Source organism: Peromyscus eremicus, chromosome 1 (genome assembly GCF_949786415.1).
Source record: "Peromyscus eremicus chromosome 1, PerEre_H2_v1, whole genome shotgun sequence".
NCBI classification, from domain to species: domain Eukaryota; kingdom Metazoa; phylum Chordata; class Mammalia; order Rodentia; family Cricetidae; genus Peromyscus; species Peromyscus eremicus.
In genome coordinates, this window is record NC_081416.1 from 19,588,002 (window position 1) to 19,611,078 (window position 23,077).

The 23,077-nt window shown below is 46.2% G+C and overlaps 1 protein-coding gene across 1 annotated transcript in view; it reads left to right on the forward strand.

Annotated features, from left to right (window-relative positions):
- Positions 1-18,497, forward strand: part of Hpse2 (heparanase 2 (inactive)) — a 681,933-nt gene extending 663,436 nt beyond the window's left edge. Inside the window, exon 12 of the mRNA XM_059257820.1 lies at positions 15,945-18,497. Coding sequence (XP_059113803.1) covers positions 15,945-16,110 — 166 coding nt within the window. The 3' untranslated portion in view covers positions 16,111-18,497. The remainder of the gene's footprint in view (positions 1-15,944) is intronic.
- Positions 18,498-23,077: the final 4,580 nt, after the last annotated feature.

A 23,077-nucleotide genomic window follows, 5' to 3' on the forward strand; every position in this document is an offset into this window, starting at 1 on the left:
CACTGCTTCAAACCACTGAAGGGCCACACACAGAGGCTGAGCTCCGGGAGTGAATGATGGCAATAGCTGGCTGGCTTCTCTCAGAAAATCCCCAGCTGTGGGTCTTCTGTGGGCTTCATCTCAGCTTTATGGAAAATGGTCCCATTCACAACCCAGGACAGTGGTCCCGTTCTGAACATGTCAGAGGAGAGGATTATCTACCTCTAAGGCAGTCCCACCATCGACAGAAAGCATCTTCCCATGGCCTCTCGTGACCATAGATGAAGAAATGTTCACCTCTAGGGAATCAGTCTGCCTGGACATAAACATCTCCAAGATCATTCAACAAAGAGAAGCAACATCTGGGCCAGAGAGGCCAACTAATATCTGAAAGTGAGAGGTTCGCTTTTCCAGGGGAATCAGGCAGATGTTAGGTCAGGTTCCAGGGTCTCTCTGTGTGTCTAGTTCAGTCCCATTTAGAGGGGTGTAATACAAAAATCAGAAAAGAAGGAGACATCTCTCATCAGAGTAGACATTCTCACACATGGATCCGAAGGAGGGAATCAGCATCTGCTAAGAATTCTGGGGCCAGGCGACATTTTGAGGTAATCTGGCTTTGTCCTCTGCCCTCATTCAGAGTCTCTACTAAGCCGCATAGACAATGTTTACTGGCCACAGTTTCAGTCTGTCTGAACACTTAATTCAATGCTAATACTGAGGCTTGCTCTCATAGCTGTGGTAGTCATTACCTCATATAACCTTTGGAACAGCACCATGCAGGGTGTAGAATAATGCTTGCCTCCCTCCCACATTAGAGACAGTCTTAGAGTGTCACTTCCTTTACCTAGGAGTTGTACAGCTAGTAAGTGACAAAGCAAGAAAGCACCTAACACACTGTGACTCCTTCCCCACAGCCTGTCTTCAGCACTGTGCTGCCCCAGAAGTCCAGTGGTAAGCTATCATAATTACAGAGGACAAACATACCACCAAGTAACTGACTGACTACAGTTTGGTGTGCATGCCTCAGACCAGAATGCCCTTGACTTTCTTGTACAGTATAAACACCTGACCTTCAGGAGCTCTGTAATGTGGGATTTTCAGTGGTGAGACCGTCAGGAGAGATCCTTGCCTTCAAAAAACTCACCTCTATTATTAGAAATAAGTCTCCCAAAAGAAGCCGCGTGGGGCCAGTGTCACTGTGGGGTGCCATTTCTGCCTTGAGGGTCATAGTTCCACATTGATGGTTAAACCTCAGATCTGCATCAACTGCTCCAGCAGCTGATGTGACTGTAACTGGAGAATTGCAAGGCCCTTGTGAACCACACAGCTTTTTGCCCATCCTCTGAAGAAATGAACATTTTCCTTTCTTCTTTATCCTCAAACTGCTTGGGTTGTTGTTGTTTGTTTGTTTGTTTGTTTGTTTGTTTGTTTGTTTTCAGCTCTCTAAGACATAACTTTTGCTTTGCTTTCATCCCCATTAAATTCTATGTCCAAGAGCAACATTGGCCTCTAGCTGCATGCTGATGGAAAAAGGTGTCATTCAATGAGAACCAACCAAAATGGTTCTGAAGACTCAAGTTCACTCCTAGTGCTAAGACTTGTGAAACAGATCCATGTCCCTGTTGCAGCAGACTGTATGATACTGTTCCGTGGCTGGGTTCTGAGCATGCCTGTTGTGGAGGTCTGAACTGAACTGGCCACTTCTTTGACAACCCCTTATTATCAGTAAATAGGGAAGTGCTGTGGTTTGGGTTTGGATACCAACAGACATGGCAAAAGGATTGTGGCTTCTGGGCCAGCACTCTCCTGACTTCTAAATGTTTTCCTTCAGTGCTACTGACAGTAGTTGGTACTTGGACTGATTGAACCGGATAGACTTCCTATGGGTTTTTGTGACCTTCACTGTCTAGGATCATTCAAATTAATTTCTTTAAAAAAAAGAAACCTTCTTTATAAAAGTTATGCAGTTATTAAAAGATGGCTGTCTAGAAGAAAATTGTCAAAAGATTCAATAAGAAGTTTCTCCTATGATGTGCCTACCTAAAAGTATTTCCACTTCTGTTGAATGGTGCAGCCGAGCTCCTGAGCTGGTCCACTCCAGGATTAGATGGCTCCAATTGCAGGAATGGCCCTCCTTATGTGAGGCTAAAGGGATATCACTTGTCATGTCTACCCTTGCTTTAAGAAAGATGAGCAGAACCAATCTATACCCTCTTCTGTGTAGCAAGTTTCGGCATATCTCTGCTCTTATCTCTGCCCTGGTGAGCCTTAGTTCCAGCTTGCTTACACTGGATCCCTGATCCCCTGGTGGTCACTGAATTGTAGGACCTTAGCTCACGGAATCAGCTTTTCAGTTTGTTACTCATCCATCTTGGGTGAAGAGGTCTGAGAAAGAAGAGGAAGTGTCTCGTCAGCGCAGTCCACTGGTGTCTTCATATCTCTGTTAATTTCGTAGTGAAAGATGGTGTTCTTCAACAACGCTCTCTGCGTACGCAAGGTCAAAGACGCTTGCTATCTGCTGCTAGTGCATTGTTTTTATGAGTTCTCTGGGTCCCTTGCTTATTTTTCCATTTGGGGTATTAATTTTTTATTAAAAGCATGTAATTTTGCTCTAATACAAGTAAATTTTCCCCTCTGACATCTATCACATATATTGAACTATATTTTCTAGTATTTTGTTTATTAATTTTCCACGTATTTCATTTTTAGGGTATTATTTTGACATGCAGTATTTGTTTTTCATCTTGTTCTTTATGGTTTCTTCCATTCTACTTATATTGCTTAAATGTTTGTGCATTTATATTCCTGAGATCAGATGAATATATGCTGCTATCTCCTAATCTCTCTTTCTCTCTCTCTCTCTCTCTCTCTCTCTCTCTCTCTCTCTCTCTCTCTCTCTCTCACACACACACACACACACACACACACACACACACACACACACCTTTGCTCTCCTTGTTCTCATTCTCTGCACTGAGGATTGAACTCATGACTTTCTGCATGGTAAACATATGCTGTACCACCAAGCTATACAACCAGAGCACTTATATTCATTTCTTTAGTCCATTTGTAAGTTAGAATTTGTTTATATACAGTAGCAAGGAGGGAACTCCAAGGTGTGATACTTAGACAGAAAGGGTGTAGGAGAACCTACTGGCCCAAGCAGACCTCAGGGTAGGTCTTTAAATATCAGAAAATCAGAGAAAATCAGAACTTCTTTTTTAAAAAGCATAGTTTAGAATGGAAACCTTCTTTACCTGGAGAAAAAGGTCCTGTTGGGGCAGATGCAGCCCTTTTGAAAGGTCATTTAGAGTCCCTCTGGAGGAAAGGCAAGCTGGCTGGAAGCCCCACATAGCAAGAAAGCTACCTGGGGACATTTATGAGCTGGCTGTGAGTAAGCAGGAAGATGGCACTTTAAACACTAACAGCCAAGCCTGTGCTCCAGCTGGACACCATAGAAAGAAGGAATACAAATACAAATATGTGAACAAAAGCATTTGTTACAAATGATCATACTCATTGGTGGCCCACACCTTTAATCCCAGCACTCGGGAGGCAGAGCCAAGAGGATCTTTGTGAGTTTGAGGCCAGCCTGGTCTACAGAGCAAGATCCAGGAAGGGCACAAAACTACACAGAGAAACTGTCTGGGGTCGGGGGAGATCATACTGAGGATTTGAGAGTCAGATCGCAGACCCTTAAGGTACTCTGTGGCTCACAATGAGAAGGTAACTGTAACTGTGTATGTGGCGTGGTCTAAGCAAATCATCACACACACATCTAAAAATGCAGTACAGGTGCTGAGTGGACTATTCTTCACCCCCATGTTCTTCCTCTACCTGAACCAAGCTTGTCAGGAAGGAGATTGTAACGACAGCCAGGACTTAGGAGGAACCGCAGGATGTTAAAGACCATGCAAAGGGACAATGTGTTCAGAGCCTTCTTCCCGGAGTGTGAGGTCACCACTAAGCCTTCCTCTGCCTGAGTGCTCACTTCACCTTGTACTAAGAGCAATCCATGTCACCAGTGTTCAGGCCTGGGTCAGGAGACCTTAAATGAAGCAGCTCTGTCATCGGAAGTAAGTTCAGAATGTGACAGTCAGGGGTTACTTAACTCCCTCTCACCCTGACTGCAAACATCCCTACCCCTCCTGACACCGGCACTACTTGGCCCTGGATGCGCTTTCAAACCCCAGTGTCTACACAGCACCCCAGCGCAGTTAACCCAAAATCTCTGGGCTGGGGCTCAGGCTGAAGTGATTCTTAAAGCTCCCTTGGTAATTCAAATCTATGACCAAAGTTGGGCACCACTGGCCTTCCATAAACCCTGGGACAGGGCCCCAGATGATTTCCTTCTTTGATTTCCCCATCCAGGCCCCAAGCCATTTTACCAAAAGTGTGAACGTGCCACGAGCCCCTGGGGAATTTTCCATGCCTGAGTAAAAGGCTGAGAGCTGGTTTTCAAAGCTTTATTGTTTGTTTTGTTTTAAATCCCAGATTAGTAATGTGCAGATTATAGGATTATGAAATGACTTTCTATTTTACAGTGGCTTGACATCTTAAACCAAGATGTTTGCAGGTCCACAGTTCTCACTGTGTTTCCTGAGAGTTTTCCACTTGTTCTTAGCTCCAAAATGTATTTTCTTCCAGCTCACTTCCAACAGCTGCAAGCTGTCTGTGTAGCTGTCCATCATGGCTCTGGTCTGTCCCCATCCTCACTTACTTGGGAACCCTCTGTTCAGGCAAGGATTTAGTCCTTTCCCATGGGATGAATTCTTCACCACACAGCCAACATGGCTCCAAATAGTTGGCACTGAAGTCCAGGGGAGGGAGCTAAGGGTGTAGGCAGTTCTTGTAGACCAAGAAGAGACTGCCTTTGTCTTCCTTGTGCTTTGGTGACAGACATCTATAACTTCAAGGATGTGACAAGTTCTCCCCCAGTTCATTCCCGAGTCCTGAACTCATGCTTCCAGACGTCAGAAGGTGGCTTATTCCACATAAGGAACCTGCAGCACAACACTGCGGGCCGGCTGCTGAGCACCAGCAGGCACTTGGAAGACCACCCTTCCATTCTTCTTGCTACTAAAGAGGCTGAGAGTCACAGCACACATTGACATCTGTGGATTCTGCAACAGAGGCTAGGTCACATGGAACATTTTATTCTTTTCCTTGGAGGGTCACACAGAGCACCTGATATTATAGGGAGCACTGTCAGAAGCCAATAAAACTGAGGTATTTATCTGCTTGCTTTAATGGATTTCAAGAAGTATCTCGGGAGCCGTGGCCATAAAGTAACTGGTCTACTTTGAGTGTGGCTCATAGACTAACTCATCCTCACATTTGGAAAAACTCTGTACTACCTGTACCCCGCTGAACCAGAATGCTCTTCCCCACACTGCCTTTCCCTGTTTCATACAGAGAGGGCTGGGGAAAGATGCCTCCCTCTCCAAAAAGGATGCATTAACTCTCAGACAATGGAACACTGAAAATAACACAAGAGGTTGGAAGCATGAGGGAAGGAGAGAGGAAATCTGGCCTGGGATCTGGAAAAGCCTACAGTTTGGGGGCCACTGTGCTTAGCCAGGATAAGCCATGCTTCTAGGAAACGCTTGTGGTATGGGAGGCCGTTTGAGGCTGCAAGATAACCTTACAGAGGTTTGGAAGTACACACATTCAGGACTCATTTTGTCTTGGAGGTAGCAAATCTCTCCACATAGTACTAGCATACAGGATGCCTGTGGGGTGAGGACAAAGGCCACAGAGATACACTGGGACCAGACCGCAGAAACTGTTGAAATCCAGGCTAAATTTGATTTTCCTTCTATTTGTGTTTTTCTTTATAATGTGTTTATTATGGTTTCTTTGGCCACACATTTGCATGCTGCAGTGATTTCTGGCTTAGTGGGCAAGGCCTAAGTCTGTTATAATTGACTTCATACATCACAAAGAGCTATGGAGATATGAGTAATACCCCTTAACCACCGCTTGGTGATCGTGGCTCTGTTCTTTAACAGTGGGAATAAGACATAGTTAACTGTGGGGTAATGTCTCTGCAGTTTTTGTATCTGGTTTCTAGTGTGCCCTGCGGTTTGAGTGTGATATGCCTATGACATGGAGCTTTGAGATGGTTGCAGAATCAAATTTTCTTCTCAAACTACCCCCAGATGAGTCCCTCATCTGTTGAAAGTTAGCAATATCAATATAAATCCAGGTTTCTTAGCTAGGCACTCATCTTGTCTGCCAAGAGTGGAACACCAATCAAATCATGCCCCCCCCCCCGAACCTACTGTATGCAGAAAAAGCCCATCCATATCCCTTACAAGGAACCCTGTGCCTCGTGAAACCGTCCTAGTGGGCAGTGCGGGGTGGGGTGGGGCATATCACAGGTCTTGAGACCCTCGGTGTACCCTTCAGAGGGTAGAATGAAGGGTAAATGATTTCATCAGCTTCAAGCAGTAGGGCTTCTAGAGGGGTGAAGGGATCCATAAGCTTTCTTCCCATCTTTCCTCTCTCGAGAGTAAGCTGAATGGAACTCAAGTGTTCCTGAACTGCTGTGGTAGGCGAAAAGGCAGACAGCTAAGTAAGTATTACTGAGGATGAAGAAAGGGAGTGTAGCAAACAGAGCCTATGGAGGAAGCTACTTCTGATGGTGCCTAGAGGAAGAATGGGCTTTGTGGTAGGGTCTCCCTGATCCCAGATTAGTCAAAAGCTCAGGGAATTCTCAGGGGATCGACATTGCTCAGGGACGCATGAAAGGAACTTCCTATTCTCTGCCTCTCCTGGAGCAGAGAGGGAAGCAAGCCTCAGGGTCCAAAGCCTGGCCGGGCCCCTCCAGGCCCTAACCTGGCCCTGACCTGGAGAAGGGCGGAGCAGCTGTACACACCAGTTTTCCAGCCCAGCTCTAACAGGTGCGGCCCGGGGCGGCGGGGGACCCGAAGCCCGAGAGCCTGGCGCCGCGGCCAGCGACTCCGCACCTGCGGCGGGATCCCCCTAGGCACACTGGCTGGGAAGCCCGCACCTCAGCGGGAGCTGCAGCCCTGCTTGCGCCTTTCCTTAATATTGGGCCCCGCTCCAGGCGGGACCCGTGCCAAGGGGGCCACAGTGCAGTTTGGGTTGAGGTTTGATTGATACTGCGATTTGTTCCCTTGACGCGCCAAGCACAAGGTACACCTCCCGGCCTTGGGAAGATGGAGTGAGGACAGCAGGGACCAGAGAACAAGTTTGGCTTCCTGGGAGCAGCCTTGCAGGCGGGCTCTCCCCTTCTGTTGTATAGGACAAGAGTGACCCCTAGTGGCTCAAATGTAAGCACAAGGAATTAGTGTCTAGCCAGGAGAGAGCACCTGTGTATGAAGCACCCGTGCACATTAACCCACACATTATTTGTTCTCCTGTCCCTACTCCTTTCTTGCCCTCAGTCACATTATTTACAATCTAGAAGCCTACAGGAAGTGGCCGAAAAACCTATCCAGACCTGCACATTTAATGTCTGCGATCTAGACTGAATTCAATTTCTGGACTTGTAGTCTATCGTCTTTCCCGTCTGGGTTGTAGTGCTTCTGACTGTAAAGTTACCTTTAATATTTATTTTATGGACCATTGGTTGTGTGCGTGGATAGATAATGAAGAGTGAGACAGTCACCGGCCCTCCTATCTGCGGAGAGGATAAGCAGCCACATTGCCATCCAAGTTGAGACCCCAGAAGTGCCAGGAATTATGGGGCACTTTTGAGGAGCACTTGTACCTGATCTGAATAACAAGAAAGATAATCAAGAAAAGGAGTTGGGGGCTGGAGAGACGGTTCAGTGGCCACAAGCAGGTGCTGTTCTTGCAGAGGACCCAAGTTTTGATTCCCAGCAGCCATATTGAACAGTTTCCAGCCTCCTGTAACCCCATCTCCAGGGAATTCAGTGCCCTCTTCTGGGCCCCATGAGCACTTGCATTAATGTGCAAATACTACCTCCTCCATGTACACTTAAAAATCAATCTTTAAAGAAGAAAACACAGCGGCCCCTGGGGGCAGAGTGTGGAGAAAGTTCCAGGCAAAGGAAACAACAAAGACAACCCTGAGACTAGAAACATTTACCAGAGAAACTGCAGTATGGCGTAAAAGGTGAGGAACTAGAATGGGTAGGTGTTAGAATCAGTGTCTAAGGAGCTAGAGGTGTTGATAAAAGGCCAGCTTATGGGAACTTCAAATGTTGTTCTAAGAGCCATCGAACATTTGGACAGGGGAATATCATGCTCTGATTTCTGTTTGTTCAGGATCATTCTAAATCAGGCATTGAACTTTGCCTTAGGCTAGCTGTTAGGTATGGGAGGCCTGGCTGACAAATAGCCAAGACAAAGGAGACCTGGGGTTCATCTGATCTGCCTGTCACTCATTCTCTGGAGAAACCTAAACTCAGAGAAGGCAAATAACTCATCCTAAGTGACTGAGGCAGAGCTGGGATCTCTTTATTTCCCCTTGAAGGCCCCCCAAAAGTTCGGTCAAAATCAGACACCAGCTCTCAAGCCTGAACACACACACACACACACACACACACACACACACACACACACACACACACACAAAGACAGAACACAAACTGCCTTCATTAAACTTTCTATTCTGGGACCTGAGGAAAGTTGGGCCCCATTTAAATACCCATGACTCCTAAGAACCATAATAAGACATAAAGACCAGAGGGGAGTGACCGGGCCAAGAGGCTCCCATGGAGAGCTGCCAGGGCAGAGGGCCTGACTCCAAATTGACACATCGAATCCCATTTCAATTAACACGCAAAAATGAGAAAACAAGTGTAGAAATTGGAAAGTAACTCAATCTTTATAAAAACAAAAGGCGATAAAATGCAGTTGTCCCAATATTTGGGTAGTTTAGACACCCTCAGCAATTCTGGGAAGTAGGGAAATTGAGAGAAATAGTTCAGCCTTGGCTGGGTCACTTAGCGTTTGCTTGGAAAATCATGATCCAGTAAGGAAGCCCTCGGAGATGATGAACGCGATGATAAGAAAGGCTTTTAAAGAAAGAAATGTGATTGTGGTGAGTGCCTCCTGAAACTGAGCCACACAGCATGTAATAGAAAGAGGTGGCCAAGAGGCCAGGACCCAGCTTACCTGCCTGTTAGTGCTGTGACCCTGCTAGGCCACTGAACCTCTCTGAGCTTGTCTCAGTGGTGAAGTTACAGACATAACAAAGCTTTGCTACTTCACAGGACCCTTTAGCAACTGTGTGTCCAGAAGGCCAGGGAAGACTATAGTTAAGGGAGTCTCTGCAAACATCGGGCTGGGCCTGCCTTTTCCTGGCTGGGTGACTCAGATAAGTTTTAACCTTCTAAACTCTGGTTTGCTCACATGGAGCCGGAGGCTGCTGAACGCCTGGACTGAACGGTCCAGGCAAAGCAAACCTGAGCACCCTGCCTTTTACACAAAAGTGGTCCACCGTCTGTGATCTTTTCTTCTGCCACTGATGTGATTGCAAACTATACAGGTGTGTATAGCTGAAAGACCCTGTTATAGTTAGCATGACATGATTTCACCGGGAGACAAATATTAAATGATGAACATAAGCAGAAAGAGGAGGACAGAAGTGGTGATAAAGCACATTGTCCCTCTTTAAATGAAAGGATTTCAAGATAAGGACATGTGAGGACTCAAGGTCTCGCACAGCCTTACTCGCAGAATTAACTCATGGCAACCTAGCTAAGAGATGGCCATATAGATTTTTTTTCTTTTAGATGAAAAACTCTAGCAATGATCAATGGCCTCCTGTCAGGTGGGAATAAGGTGTCTGGGGAATGACTGAGAATCAGCGGTAATTCAGATCTTATCTAACATCTCCACTGAGGGGCAGAGTAATCGCTAGTTAATAGAATCTGTAGAGACACTCCACAAACCTCCAGGGAGCCCCTCTAGAGCTGAGAAACTAATGGAGGAAGCCTAGGAATTATGCAAAGAGTCTCAAAGAACATTCACTTATTCCAAAAACGTTTATTCCCTGCCTCATGGCTTTGTGTGCTGTGTTTTCACAGCCAGTGAAGGACAAAGCATCAATTCCCTACACCCCAGAGAAGAGGGCAAATGCTAAGAAAGCCCAGCCCAAGGCTTAGAGAAGGTTGTCCAGAGCAACTAACACCAAAGCGGACCTCCAGGACTCCTGCAGCTCGGCTGGGAGTGCAGAACTGGTGGCTGCCTACTAAGGGAAGGCATCATCTCTCCAAAGAACCCATAAACAAAACTGCAGGCCACTTCATTTGCACAAGCCAGGGCGAAGGTGCCCAGCTTCCTCAAGTAGAGCGGCCCTTTGAAGTGCAAACAAACGCCTTACCTTCACGCACCGGTCTTTGTCATAAGGTCTCTTTCTCGGGATGGAGAGATGACTCGCCAGTTAATGGTGTTTGCTGCTCTTCCAGAGGACCACGTTTGGTTCCTAGCACCCAAATCCGGCAGCCCACAGCCAGATGGAAGTCCAGTTCCACTGACCCTTGTAGCCTCTGTGATCAGCCCCCACATACATAGCATAGATATAGATACATAGTCACATAAATAAAAAGTTTAAAGATTTAATTATCTTTTAAAATGGTAAAAATGTCTTTCCTCACAAAATAATAATAATTTTACAACAGTTTTAAGTGAACCTGTGTCTTATTAATCCCAACCCTTGAATATTTTAATCCCACTGTATATATCTGTTTAATATTTCCCTTTGAAGAAATTTATTCCATCTATGTACAAGGCATTTTTTAAATTCTAAGCCCATCTTTGCAGATGCATGTATTGATGACCTCCTTACATTAACTGCTCACCCCACCCCCACGTGCCCCTGTGGGCCACAGCTGGACTGAAGCCTGGAGACCACAGGACTGAGACTGGAGAAGTAGCTGGAGTCAGCATCATAGGGAAGAGATGGAAGGTGCCAGGCAGAGTGGTGACAACAGATCATCTGTGAGCAGGTGGCACAGAGACGGGCTAGGAGGCAGGTTAGGGATGAGGGCAAAACTCAGCAGACTAACAAACATTAAAGACAAGATGGGTTTGACCCTGACTGTGGGGGGTGGGGAAGAAGTCTCAGGGGACCCCAGCTTTCTAGCTCGTGTGACTAAGTAAGTGGCAGTGCTGTCACAGGAGCTTTTAAAAGCAGATACAGAGCCTCAATTGGGTCATGTGACTTTGAGGCTTCTGCAGGCTGCTAAGTAGACATACAAGTCCAGAAGAAGGGCCTGGGGAAGTGAAGACCTGTGAACAGTAATCAAAGTCATGGGTGTGGGTAGTGTACCCTAAAAAGAGCACACGGCTAAGAAGAGTCCAGGAACAAAGCACAGGGCTCTGTGGCTGAGTGGCAGGTAAACGAGGCATGGTTCCCATCAACGAGAAACAGCATCCAGATGGAAGAGAACCGGAGAGAGGAAAAGCAATGGAGGTACGGGGAGAAGGGAGCTTGAGAAAGTCGGTTCCACAGAGAAGCCAAGAATGGCCAGGAGCAGAGGTACAGTCCACAGTGCCGTGAGGAGAGTAACAGCCAAGCGCCTCCTGCTTGCCTGGCTGTGTGCCTCCAAGGCTCTTCCTGCTTGTTAGTTCAACTCCTTCACACTACAGCTGGGAGGCATTCTTACAGGAGCAGAGGCTGCAGGGCAGTGCAGGCGAAGGATTTGTCAGTCGGCTCCTGAGTTAGTGACCCCGCTCCTAAAAGTAGACATTTCAGTCCGGGGTCCTGTCCATGCTGCCCGGTTCTCCCTACAACCCACGATGAGGAAACTCCAGAGCGACTGATCCAGAACAGCTACTCTACTCGTTAGTACAGATGATTGAGCATTTGCTTACCAGACTTTGTTCTGCGCTTCCCAGAACCCAAAGGCCTCGGTGCTCTAGCATCTGAATCTAAAATGTGTTACCTAATTCCTTGCACCTAATTCTACATATAAGGGAGAGCACTGAGGTTTGCAAGCAGAGAGGTGATGTACATTTGCACATGCTTTAGAAAGTTAATTTATGTTATTGGACAGCTGGTTGCTGTGGGATGGTCTGTATGTCAAGTGTGTTGCTGATTGGTCAGTAAATAAATCACTGATTGGCCATTGGCTAGGCAGGAAGTATAGGCGGGACAAGGAAAAGAATTCTGGGAAGTGGAAGGCTGAGAGAGAGACACTGCGAGCCGCCATCAGGACAAGGAAGATGTAAGGTACCAGTAAGCCATGAGCCATGTGGCAAAGTAAAGATTAATAGAAATGGGCTAAATATAAGAGTAAGAGCTAGACAATAACAGGCCTGAGCTAATGGCCAAGCAGTTTAAATAATGTAAGAGTCTGTGTGTTTATTTTATAAGTGGGCTCTGAGACTGGCGGGACTTGGTGGTGGGAGCTGGAGAGAAATTCTCCAGCAACAAATGGCGTCCAACGTGGTGGCAAGAGTTTCCACCTAAAAACTTAGAAAAAAGATTCTAAAACGGACCTAAAAACAGCTTCCTAATTGTCTCTCTCAAATAAGCGGCAGCTGCCGGTTTGAGCTACTGGCGGGTTCCTGGCGTGCATGCTCGACCTGCAGTATGGCGGGAATGAGGCCTCTGCAAGTAGCACATTAAACTGTGTGGTGAATTTAGCCTTTGCTAGTACAAAACAAAAAAAGAGGTTTCTGGGCTACACGCTACTTTGGTAAAAGTGTAGACCCACTATTTCTGAGAGTTATGGCTCCCAGAGCTGGCGGAAAGCGGACCGCCGCCATGTTGGGAAGCTGAAGTGGGCGGAACCAGCAGCCACAGCGCCAGTGCCGTTTCAGGCTTAGAAGGCTACAGTTTAAAGCAATAGGCTCACGCTAATATAAAAAAATAAGCCACGTAAAGATGGCTACCACACAAAGAATCTGGATTATGTTCTCTTTGATATTCGTAACTGCAGAAAAACATTTGATTGTAAAAGCTGTTGAGTTATGCCAAAATGTATATTTTAAAGGTACCTTGACTTCAAAATTTGGATATAAGGATATGTTGCTTTGGAAAAGAGTCTCTGCTCTTGTTTCCACAGAAAGCCAGAGACTATGGATTTGTTCCAGATTAAGATACATCAGGTTTGACCAGCCAAGACCCCCTGAAAGGTCTCCAATGACACCATGGCCCAGATGATTCAACATCCAGAATGGTTTCAAGTCAACTGGCTCAGATATACAGCCTCACGGACTACTCCATGATCCTAAAATTTTCTTTCTGTCTCCAGAAGATACAGCGCCCCCCTCCAGCAGGAAGTAGTAAGAGAAGCTACGCCCAAATTCCCAAATATACCAAGCTGGCTTTAGAGATGGAATTGGCTCACTCCCCCTCTAAACCCAGACATATTGCTCAAAGAAAAAAAAAATGGTTAAGAGATTCTTGTGTCCCAAATCAGAAGAGCCCTCTGGTGTGGGACAGAGAAAAAACAATATTTTTATTTAAATCAGGTTGATTATAAATACAATCTCTTTCTAAAGAAAAAAAGGGGATAGTTTAGATATGATAGGATGAAAGGGTAGATTAATGAACCTACTTTTAAAGAGTAACAACTTGTTTAAAATGTTTTACATTGCTACAGATTTTAGTTTATTGATACAAATTTAAACTTAATTTTGTTATACTGTATATATATTTCTATTCTTGTTTGAGGTATTATGTTTATGTAACTCATTTAAAATTGTAATGGATAATTAAAAAATAGATTAATAGTTAGTCATCTATGATAATATTTGTAGCCATGTTAGTTAAGTCTTCTAGGTATACATAGATATATTTCAGATAGATAGGTAGTCTTCAAACACTTCAAAGACCTACAGAATATGGCATTTAAAATGTTTTAAAAATTTAGACTTTCTGGACAGTGAGACATGTCTGCTCCTGACAGCACCGATTTACTTCAGAGAGGAGGATGGGCATCGAAGACACTCCATATGGAGTTTATCTTCACCTTGACAAAAATAGCCATTTGGGCAAGAAACTGTTCTTGCCTGGACTGTCTGATCAACTGGACATGCAGGACCCATACAAAGGTGACCACTAAACTTTGCTTGACAAAATGGTCCTTCAGGTTCCTGCTTTGCAGAGAAAACTGCCAGACATTCTACAGGACACAGAGAAACGTGAATAAGAGACTCTAGGCCTGTGGGCTGAAGACAGATGCCCCAACTTTACAAGAGAACTTTGAATGACTGTCCAGGCTGCCAGCTGTCTCTGTCTACCCTACAAGACTCCTAGAAGTTGCTTATATCCTTCTCCATTTCTCAGGTAGTAATATATCCTTCTGAGGTCTTTGATGTGGTTAAAGACTGGATACTTACAATTTTCCTTAGTTATAATAAAAGATAAGTTAGATATAAAACCTTAAACTTACAAATATAAGATAGATAGGATCTCTTCTTTAATATTGTAACTGTAATTCTTGCTTGAAAATTGTTTTGTTATATGTGATTTTACTATGTTAAAGTTAAAACCTTCCTTTTTAAGAAAAGAAAAGGGGAAGTGCTGTGGGATGGTCTGTATGTCAAGTGTGTTGCTGATTGGTCAGTAAATAAATCACTGATTGGCCATTGGCTAGGCAGGAAGTATAGGCGGGACAAGGAAAAGAATTCTGGGAAGTGGAAGGCTGAGAGAGAGACACTGCGAGCCGCCATCAGGACAAGGAAGATGTAAGGTACCAGTAAGCCATGAGCCATGTGGCAAAGTAAAGATTAATAGAAATGGGCTAAATATAAGAGTAAGAGCTAGACAATAACAGGCCTGAGCTAATGGCCAAGCAGTTTAAATAATGTAAGAGTCTGTGTGTTTATTTTATAAGTGGGCTCTGAGACTGGCGGGACTTGGTGGTGGGAGCTGGAGAGAAATTCTCCAGCAACAGCTGGTTGTTGGATACACCACCTGAAATAAGAAAATAGACTACAAAGATAGACTTCTTTTACATCTGGATCCTCCCCCTGCTTTACCTGGCTTGCTGCTCCAATAAGAGTAAACTGTCTTCACAGTGAGGAAGTAAAGGCATCCTGACATCTGGAATCAAAAGCTTCTTAATATATTTGATGAAGTCAGTACTGACCTCCGGGGCCATCGCCAACTCCCACACCATCCAGAGACAGTTCCTGCTTGCTCATTCACTCCTCAATCATTCCAGCAAGAGAGTGGGCTGTTCCCTCTGGTCTGATGGAGCTCCTCAACCCAAGTCTACCCATGTGGGACCAGGCCTGGAGCTCTTCTCTGCCCAGCTCTTCGTTGGAAGCAATTTACCGCACATTTGTCTCTGGGAATCCACTGCTCTGTCAGGCATGGGTCTGATTTTCTCTCTCTAAACTTGTTGGTTATTTGTAATGCAGAAGAAACAGCAAACAGAGGTCTCTATATCACTTGATAGTGTTTTGGTCTCCTTATAGTTCACATGGCATCATGCAGTGTTGTCACCAAGAAGGTTGAACAAGGACCAAAGACAGTTATCACTGTGCAAAACTGATTGATTGTCTGAAAGTGACTTGCAACCTTATTTCTAGATTCTGATTTGGATTTTTCTACTGACCCATAAACCTGAACTTCTACCTAGGACACAAGTGTCAGGAATGGATGGGAAGCTGTTGAGATTCTGTAGCTTAAGTCAGTGATGGTTGCTATTTTCCTCCCATTCAGCCTAGACGCGCCATTTGTCTTTAATAAGTTTGCTATGGATGTGGTCTCCTTTCTATGAGCTGTAAATGTCCAGTTACACAGAAAGAATACACACAGGCAGGGGAGGTGAGTTATGGTCACAGATGCCTACATGATCACCTACTTTGTTGTGTTGCGACAGTGGAAACATCTATTAAGTATTAAATGTGAAACTCCCTCCTACACGTGAAACATTGGAACTGTTAGCTTGTCTTTGTCACTTTCAGAATAACTCTAAACAAATTGCACGCCAATTTTCTTACCTGTCGAAGAAATTAATGAAAGATGCAAGTATGTGATAATGGGTCCTCTATTTCCCCTGCTCTAGGTCAGTGCAGCTCAATGGCCAGCCCTTAATGATGGTGGACGACGGGACCCTTCCAGAACTGAAGCCCCGTCCCCTGCGAGCTGGCCGGACATTGGTCATCCCTCCAGTTACCATGGGCTTTTATGTGGTCAAGAATGTCAATGCTTTGGCCTGCCGTTACCGATAAACAGCCCTCTGCTTGTGAGCTCCTGGTGGGCCTGCTGGACTGCCTTCTCCTCTCCCACTCTTGTAGCGCCCTTATTCCCCAGCCTCTACTCCCATTCTGCTGGAGTCAACATAGACTTTCACTCCAAAGAGACGAAAAGTCATAGTGTGAGCTTAGCCTAGGTAGGTGACACCCATCCCTAAGAAAAATGTAGACACCCTTTATTCCTATGCAGAGATAAAGGTGTGTGTCTGTTGATGCACACCTCACAAACAGGCTGGCAGCATGCTTTCAGAGCAGTGTTTGCAAACAGCTGCCTGTAGTCCTGATCACACAGCAATGTAACTGCAAACCCCAACCCTAGCCTGCTGCTGCTGCTGCCCTCAGCAGAGGATGATGAAGGAAAGAGCAAGGGAGGGCTGCAAATCCAATCCTCCTCTAACTCCTCCTTTGTCTGCTTCCTGCTGCTTCCTTGGGTTTCCTGACACCTCTCTTCCCATGGGGAGCAAATGGGTGAGTCAGCTCTGGCCTGCTGGGTGAGCTGTTTATATAATTTCCTGGCTGATGTATGAGTGTGTGCATCTGGGTTTCTGACAGTGGCATCCATCACTAGCTATTCCTCTGGGAAGCGGGTGCTTCACAAGTAGAATTACAGTCATACTCCACAGTCTGTAAGGTTCTATTCCTCTGTGACTCTAGATTCCCTCAGGCCTGGAGTGGGAGTCAGGTAACAATATTCATTGAGTGGAGAGCAATGTATTAGTCTCCACAAAAAGAAATCATCATTCTTCATGTTGCCAGGAGGGAGAGAATTGTAGTACAAAGAAAAAGCACATGGCAACATCCAACACATACATGCATGCTCACACACACACACACACACACACACACACACACACACACACACAGACCAATCTAATAAAGCAATTTAGACCTTGCCCTCAAACTGAAAGGATTTCAAAGACTCAAAACAATAAGCCCTTAGTTATTTGATTGACCAAAATCCTTAGAAGAAGACAGTGTGAATCACAGTCATCGTAAACATAGTCAAACCTTTCTGCTTCTTTCCACATAGCTGAGTCTTAGTGGCATTTACTAGGGAGAAATCCCATCTGGTCACATACCAGGTGGGTGTACTTTAGCATGGTACAAAGTTTTCACTTGGCTCCATTGAAGAAGAACGGGGAATTGGTCTAATGGCAAAACCGAAAATGATAGGTGGAAGGCTTCTGAGTTGGGCAGGCAGGAGGACTGACTTAACGTCTATGGCCAGGACTTTAAATTAGCTATGGGGTTTGGGAGTCTTTGGAAACAAGCTGCAGTGGCAGAGACTCTGTGGACATGACTGACCTCAGGATAAATGCCAAGGATGATGCTGCTCTTAAGAGGAAGGGGATTCTTGACACTCTCCTGGGTGCCGTAAGTCAGTGACACAGTTTTGATGTGAACAGACGGGCCTGAGGGAGAAGCTGAGGCCAGTTGTGAGGGAGGCAGCAGGGACACACCTAAGATGTCTGAAGAATAAGGATGTGGTCCAGTTTGCAAAGTGAGAGGCGAGAGGAAGGTCAGACAAACAAGGTCCCCAGCGCTTTTCAGCGTGGAGAACTGGGAATTTCAGGGGTGGGGGGCCCATCTTAGTCTGTACAAGGGAGACAGTGGGATCAGATTGTGACGTGATTATTTTCAATACGGGAGAGGCATCACACAGCAGTTATATCGGGGCAAGCAAGAACAGAAGACTCAGGACAGGCTGGACCCGTCAGTGGTCAGCTTGGAAGATCTGGAGATGGGGGCCCGTGAGACTGCTTACCCAGCAAGGCTCCCAGGAAGCTTCCCTTCCCAGGCACCTTCCGTGGAAGCTCCAGACAGAGAGAAGTGTTGATATTGGAGGTAGAAAGGAAGGAAAAGAAGAGAGGTGTGGGAAAGGGAAAGAAAACAAACGGATGGGCTTCCCTCGAACACGTATCAAAATCCTTTCTAAGTACCTGTCTGGGGGCAACTGCAGGGCCCCTGATAACTGCAGGGTAGCCAGAGCCTCCTAGTGCCGGGCCCTGGGCTAGTTTGCTTTCATATCTAGAACCCCCATGACAAAGCTACTCTTGTCACCCCCGTGCACCTGTGAGGCGTGGGAGAGTCCTTAACACTGCCCAGCATCACCCAAGGGAATGAGTTTGCTTGAGGAATAATACAGAACCGGCCTACTTAGTCACCAAGCTCAGTGGCTTTTCATGTCACAGACTCGCCCCTCATCTGGTAGACTCTGCTTGCCCAGGATAGCCAAGACGTCCGGAGCCCAGTGCAAACACATTTTCTGTAAATAGGTGCTGATTCTTCACTAAGCCTTGCAGAATGTAGGTCATTTTCGCTGCTTTTGTCTTTCTCTGTGAATTAAAAGCTGCACCCAAGAAGTTGAAGTTTTGTTTGTTTTCGAGCTAATAAGGGGGAGAGGGAAGCCCTGGAATTTGTCTCCAGAGCCTTGCCGTTCTGTCTTCACAGCTACCTCATGGAAGGAGTACTTGCACCACTCACTGGAACATCACACTCCACAGCAGTTTTAACTCAGGGCATCTGTCTTGATGCCCTGGGGAGCGGTGGGGGGACAGTTACTAAAGCAGTGATGTTGCTCTTTACAGGGACCCTGCCTTTCACATTCACCCCCCAAAAACAGTCTCTGGTAAACACAGCGTCACCACCCACAGCAAGAGTGCAGCAGGCTGAGGCGGCCGGAGAAGAAAATAACCCAATTCTCCACCAGCTTCTTTGGGTCAGTTTTCCTTCATCAAGCAAGACACAGCAGAGATCATGAGAGACTTAAGAGCCCTTCTTTTTAAACCAAAGAATGGGCTTGGGGAAATGTGTATTGAAGGAGTAATCACGCATAATGAGAAGTCTGTGCCTTTTGTTGAGATGGTTTTCTGCTCCTCTTGCCTCTAGGAATGATTTTCTTTCTCATTTCTTATCACAAAGCCTCAGAATAAATTCTCATTGTTATTGGGAGAGAAAGACCCCATTTTTCTAATGCCCTGCAAAAAGCTGCCACTGTGGGATATTAGTATTATCTCTAGCTAGAGAAAGGCTTGAAAATATCAGACTCAAGCAACCGTGAGGCTGAAGACTTGAGCCCCGCCCCCCCAAACCAGAATTCCTCCTGCAGTCTTGCCTTTCTTGGACACTTAGCTCCAAGAAGGGTGGACTCGAATCCCTGTACTCTCATGCAGGGGTACTAGGGATGTTAACTACTGAGCGTCTGCATCCAGCATATTCTGGGTCAGACCAACACCTGCACTCAGGTGTCCTGTATGCACACAGAGATTCAGGCTACAGGCTGTGCCTTGCAAGCCATGGAGAGTGGCTTCCTTTCTGAAAACAAAAGCCAAGCGCTTGACCTCTGGAGATGTAAAGGCAAAGCAGGCAGATTCCTATGAAGGTCAAAACACCGGAACACAGGAGGACTTGAATGTTTCGAGGTCCAAACAAATCAAGCCAAAGTGATAGTGATATGTCTCTGTGACAGTGAAGAGGGAAAAGCCACTCTGTCCCCCAGAGGGATCCTGCCCAGGAAATCTGCTGTTCTGAGACAGACTGAAAAGTTCCATTTTAGGATTCTTCGTGCCCTTTCCTTAGGCTCTATCCGTTGGAAAGATAGTATTCCAAACAGAAGCAATGCTAAGGCGAGTTATCCTAGTATAGGTCCAAACAACCGGAACTTGCAGAGTGAAGAAACTGCCCTTCCTTCTGGGATGCCTCTTCTTCAGTGTTTAGACTCTGTTGTCACCAGGAGGATAGAGGATGAACCTGCACACCCATCCAGATAAACAGAACAGAGCAGGCTTAGACCCAGGTCTGCTGAACTTCAAAGCCTGCTCAGATGACACCTTGCCATTAACATGACAACAGCCACCCTGGCCTCCACTGGTGTTGCCCACCTCTAGCTTTCTCAGGACCCTGTGCTCCTCCCACAGAGAGCTCACTTGCCTGCCTGGACAGCAGATGACCTCAGGTTTGAAGCAGTCAAGGGGCAGCTCTGTTGTAGTGAGGAGGGCTGTGACTAGTCTCTGCAGTCCAGGCTCACCAGAGCCCACAGTGGCTTCCCTGTGGCCCACAGTGGCTTCCTGTGGCCCACAGTGGCCTCCCTGCTCTGCTTCTCTGGGTTTCTCTGTAGGACAGTCTAAGGACTATTCCCACTACACTGACCCAGCCTTAACTGAGGATGCTTGGCATTTCCGCATCCTAGGAGGTAAGTAGCCGAGCCAGCCAGCACTTCCACGGCCCTGTCTCCCTCCCTCCATCACTCAGGTTGGGAAGTCTGCATCTGCCCACACTGAACAGTAAGTGGTGTAGCAACAGCCTAGGGAGGATAGTACATGCAAACACTTGCAAATCGCACTCTGAAACGTAAGAATAAACCAACCACATTATCACCACTTTGTTCTAAACACCAGAAAAGCTCCTGAGAGCTGGGAGCATTTGGGAGGAGCTGAGAAGTTTCCGTTTGACTGGCTCATTAATCCCCCGCCCCTCGTGGTCCTGTGAGGTAGCAGTGGAAAAGGTGCCCTCTGACAACCCACGCCAGGAACATTACTCTTCTAATTATTATTCAGGAAAACATCCTAGGGTTCTTTTTCAAGCTGTAAATGTTACATAATAAATTATACTTTGGGAAGAAATAGAAAGAAACCTTCATTTTATCCATCTGGAAGCTACCAAAATGAGCACAAGAGCACCTCCCAGGGAAGGCTGTCTCTGTGCAGGGATTAATTCTAACAGGTGTTAATTTTCCCATCCAGAACACACATTACAGTGTGGTTTATGCAAACCTGGTGATGGCAGGGAGTTTGAGTCCATGAGGTAGCTTTTATTTTGAGGTAATGTTTTGTAAGAAATAAAATACGACTACTTTAACTTTCTGTTGTCAGGGTGTTTTGTGGGGGAGAGGGAGGCATCAGTTTTCCACACCACACCCGGAACCTGAGCCTGACTGCGTGAACACTAGCACACACTGGAGCCTTGGATTTCATGGTGTTGTCCTCGTGCCCCCAACAAGCTTTGCCTCAGCCATTAGAAGGAGAAATTATATTTCACAATTCAAATTAGATGGCATTGGTGTATCAGTTAAGGAAGATGTGATTAATTATAATAATATATAACTCCATAATCTTGATGGCTAGCATGATCAAGGGTTAGTTCTTGTTCAAAGCTCACCTAAAGCTCAGTTGGTGGTGATGTGAAAGGGGGCGTGGCTGTGTTTCTTCCAGTCACTGGCATCTAGACTGATGTGGACCCACTGCCCTCTTAGGCACTTTCCTTCAAGGCTCCTCTGGGTAACGATGAGTTGTTGACAAACGAGGAGAGGAAGCGTGTAGTGAGACTAGTCAGGGGACGGACCTGGAACTAGCAGTCAAATCCCTTCCACTCAGTTCCACTGACCCATCTAGGACTAGGGTCTAGGAAATAAAGTCCTTGCCTACACCACTTTCCGACATCCTCACAAAATGCTGAAGGGTTGCCGGGAGACTGGAGAATGTGTCATGGCGTGAGTTCCCACCACTGGTTTGCTGTCAGGTGACTGTCACTGCTTGTATGGTGATATCAAAATCTACAGAAGCTGTTACACTGTCCACAGTGACTTAGATGAGCTTTCTTCTCCACCCCCCACTCCTGGAGTCCTGACAGCCCTAGTTCACAGCTCGTTATTATCGAGAACAATCGGCATTGTGGCATGCCTACCCAGTAGTGAACATCAGTACTGGATGCTGTGCCCTCTACTGGACATATCTGAAACATAACTTTAAAACCCAAGCAATGCTGTGTGACTTTTTCTGGAAAGATGTGAACAAAGTCGATTCAGCCAAGACAAGGCATCAACAACAGATCAAAGAAATGATTCCCTCAAAGTCCAGCTTAATGAGCCAACGAATTGACTAGGGTGACTTTGGGAGCATAGACTACTCAGGGGCAAGTGCATTCCAGAAAGTACAACCTGGCTAGATGACAAGCCATGAAGGCAGCCTCCCTAGCAGGAAGTGACCCCTGAGTCTCCTCACCCTAGCTTTTATAACTTTGGGGAGGCACTGCGGGAACCCTATCATCTACTGAGTTTCCTAAAGCTTTTAAGTTTGTGAGTGTGAGCCTCTTGCTCCTCCCACCAGAAGAGAGCATTTCAGTTCAGAAGAAGGAGCTGTGCAACAATCCTCAAGGTGGGCAAATGGGTCACTGGAGAACCAGAGGCCAGGTCCACACCCAGAGACCATGGCAGCTCTGCCCGACTGATTCAGACTCTGGTCCTCAGAGTCCTCATCCATAAAATGATGACTTTGGGTTAGGTGCTCACACAAGCATGAGGGTTCTCCAGCCAGGAGTGGCCACATGTGTGGGGGGGGTGCCACGGGGCAGAGACAGGAAGTGCTCTGGAGTTTGCTGGCAGCCAGCCTGACCAAAAAGCAGCAAATTCCATGTTTAGGAAGAGATCTTATCTCAGGAGAATAAGGTGCAAAGGACAGAGCAAGACAAACCGCGCTCTCTTCGGGCCTCTGCACATGCACTCATGGGCAACCCTTACACACCACACACACACACACACACACACACACACACACACATCCACCACACACATCTACACACACAAATTGGAATGTATGATGATCAAACATTCTCCTGGTCCATAAAAATAGATTAGACTGAATTACATCAGAACTGAAAACCCTGATGCTTCAAATGACACCAGTAAGAAAGTGATGAGGCCAGGGGGAATATCTCAATTGGTAAAATGCTTGCTTTGCAAGCATAGGAACCTGAGTTCAATCCCCCAAACCACATTAAAATCCAGATGTGGTGGCCTGTGTTTGTAATCCCAGTGCTGGATTCAGGAGAGTGGATTTCTGGGGCTTGCTAGCCAGGCAGTCTGGCTTGATTGGTAAGCACTACACAGTGAGAGACCCTGCCTCAAAGAGATGGATGGCATTCCTAAGGATGACGCTGAGCACCCACA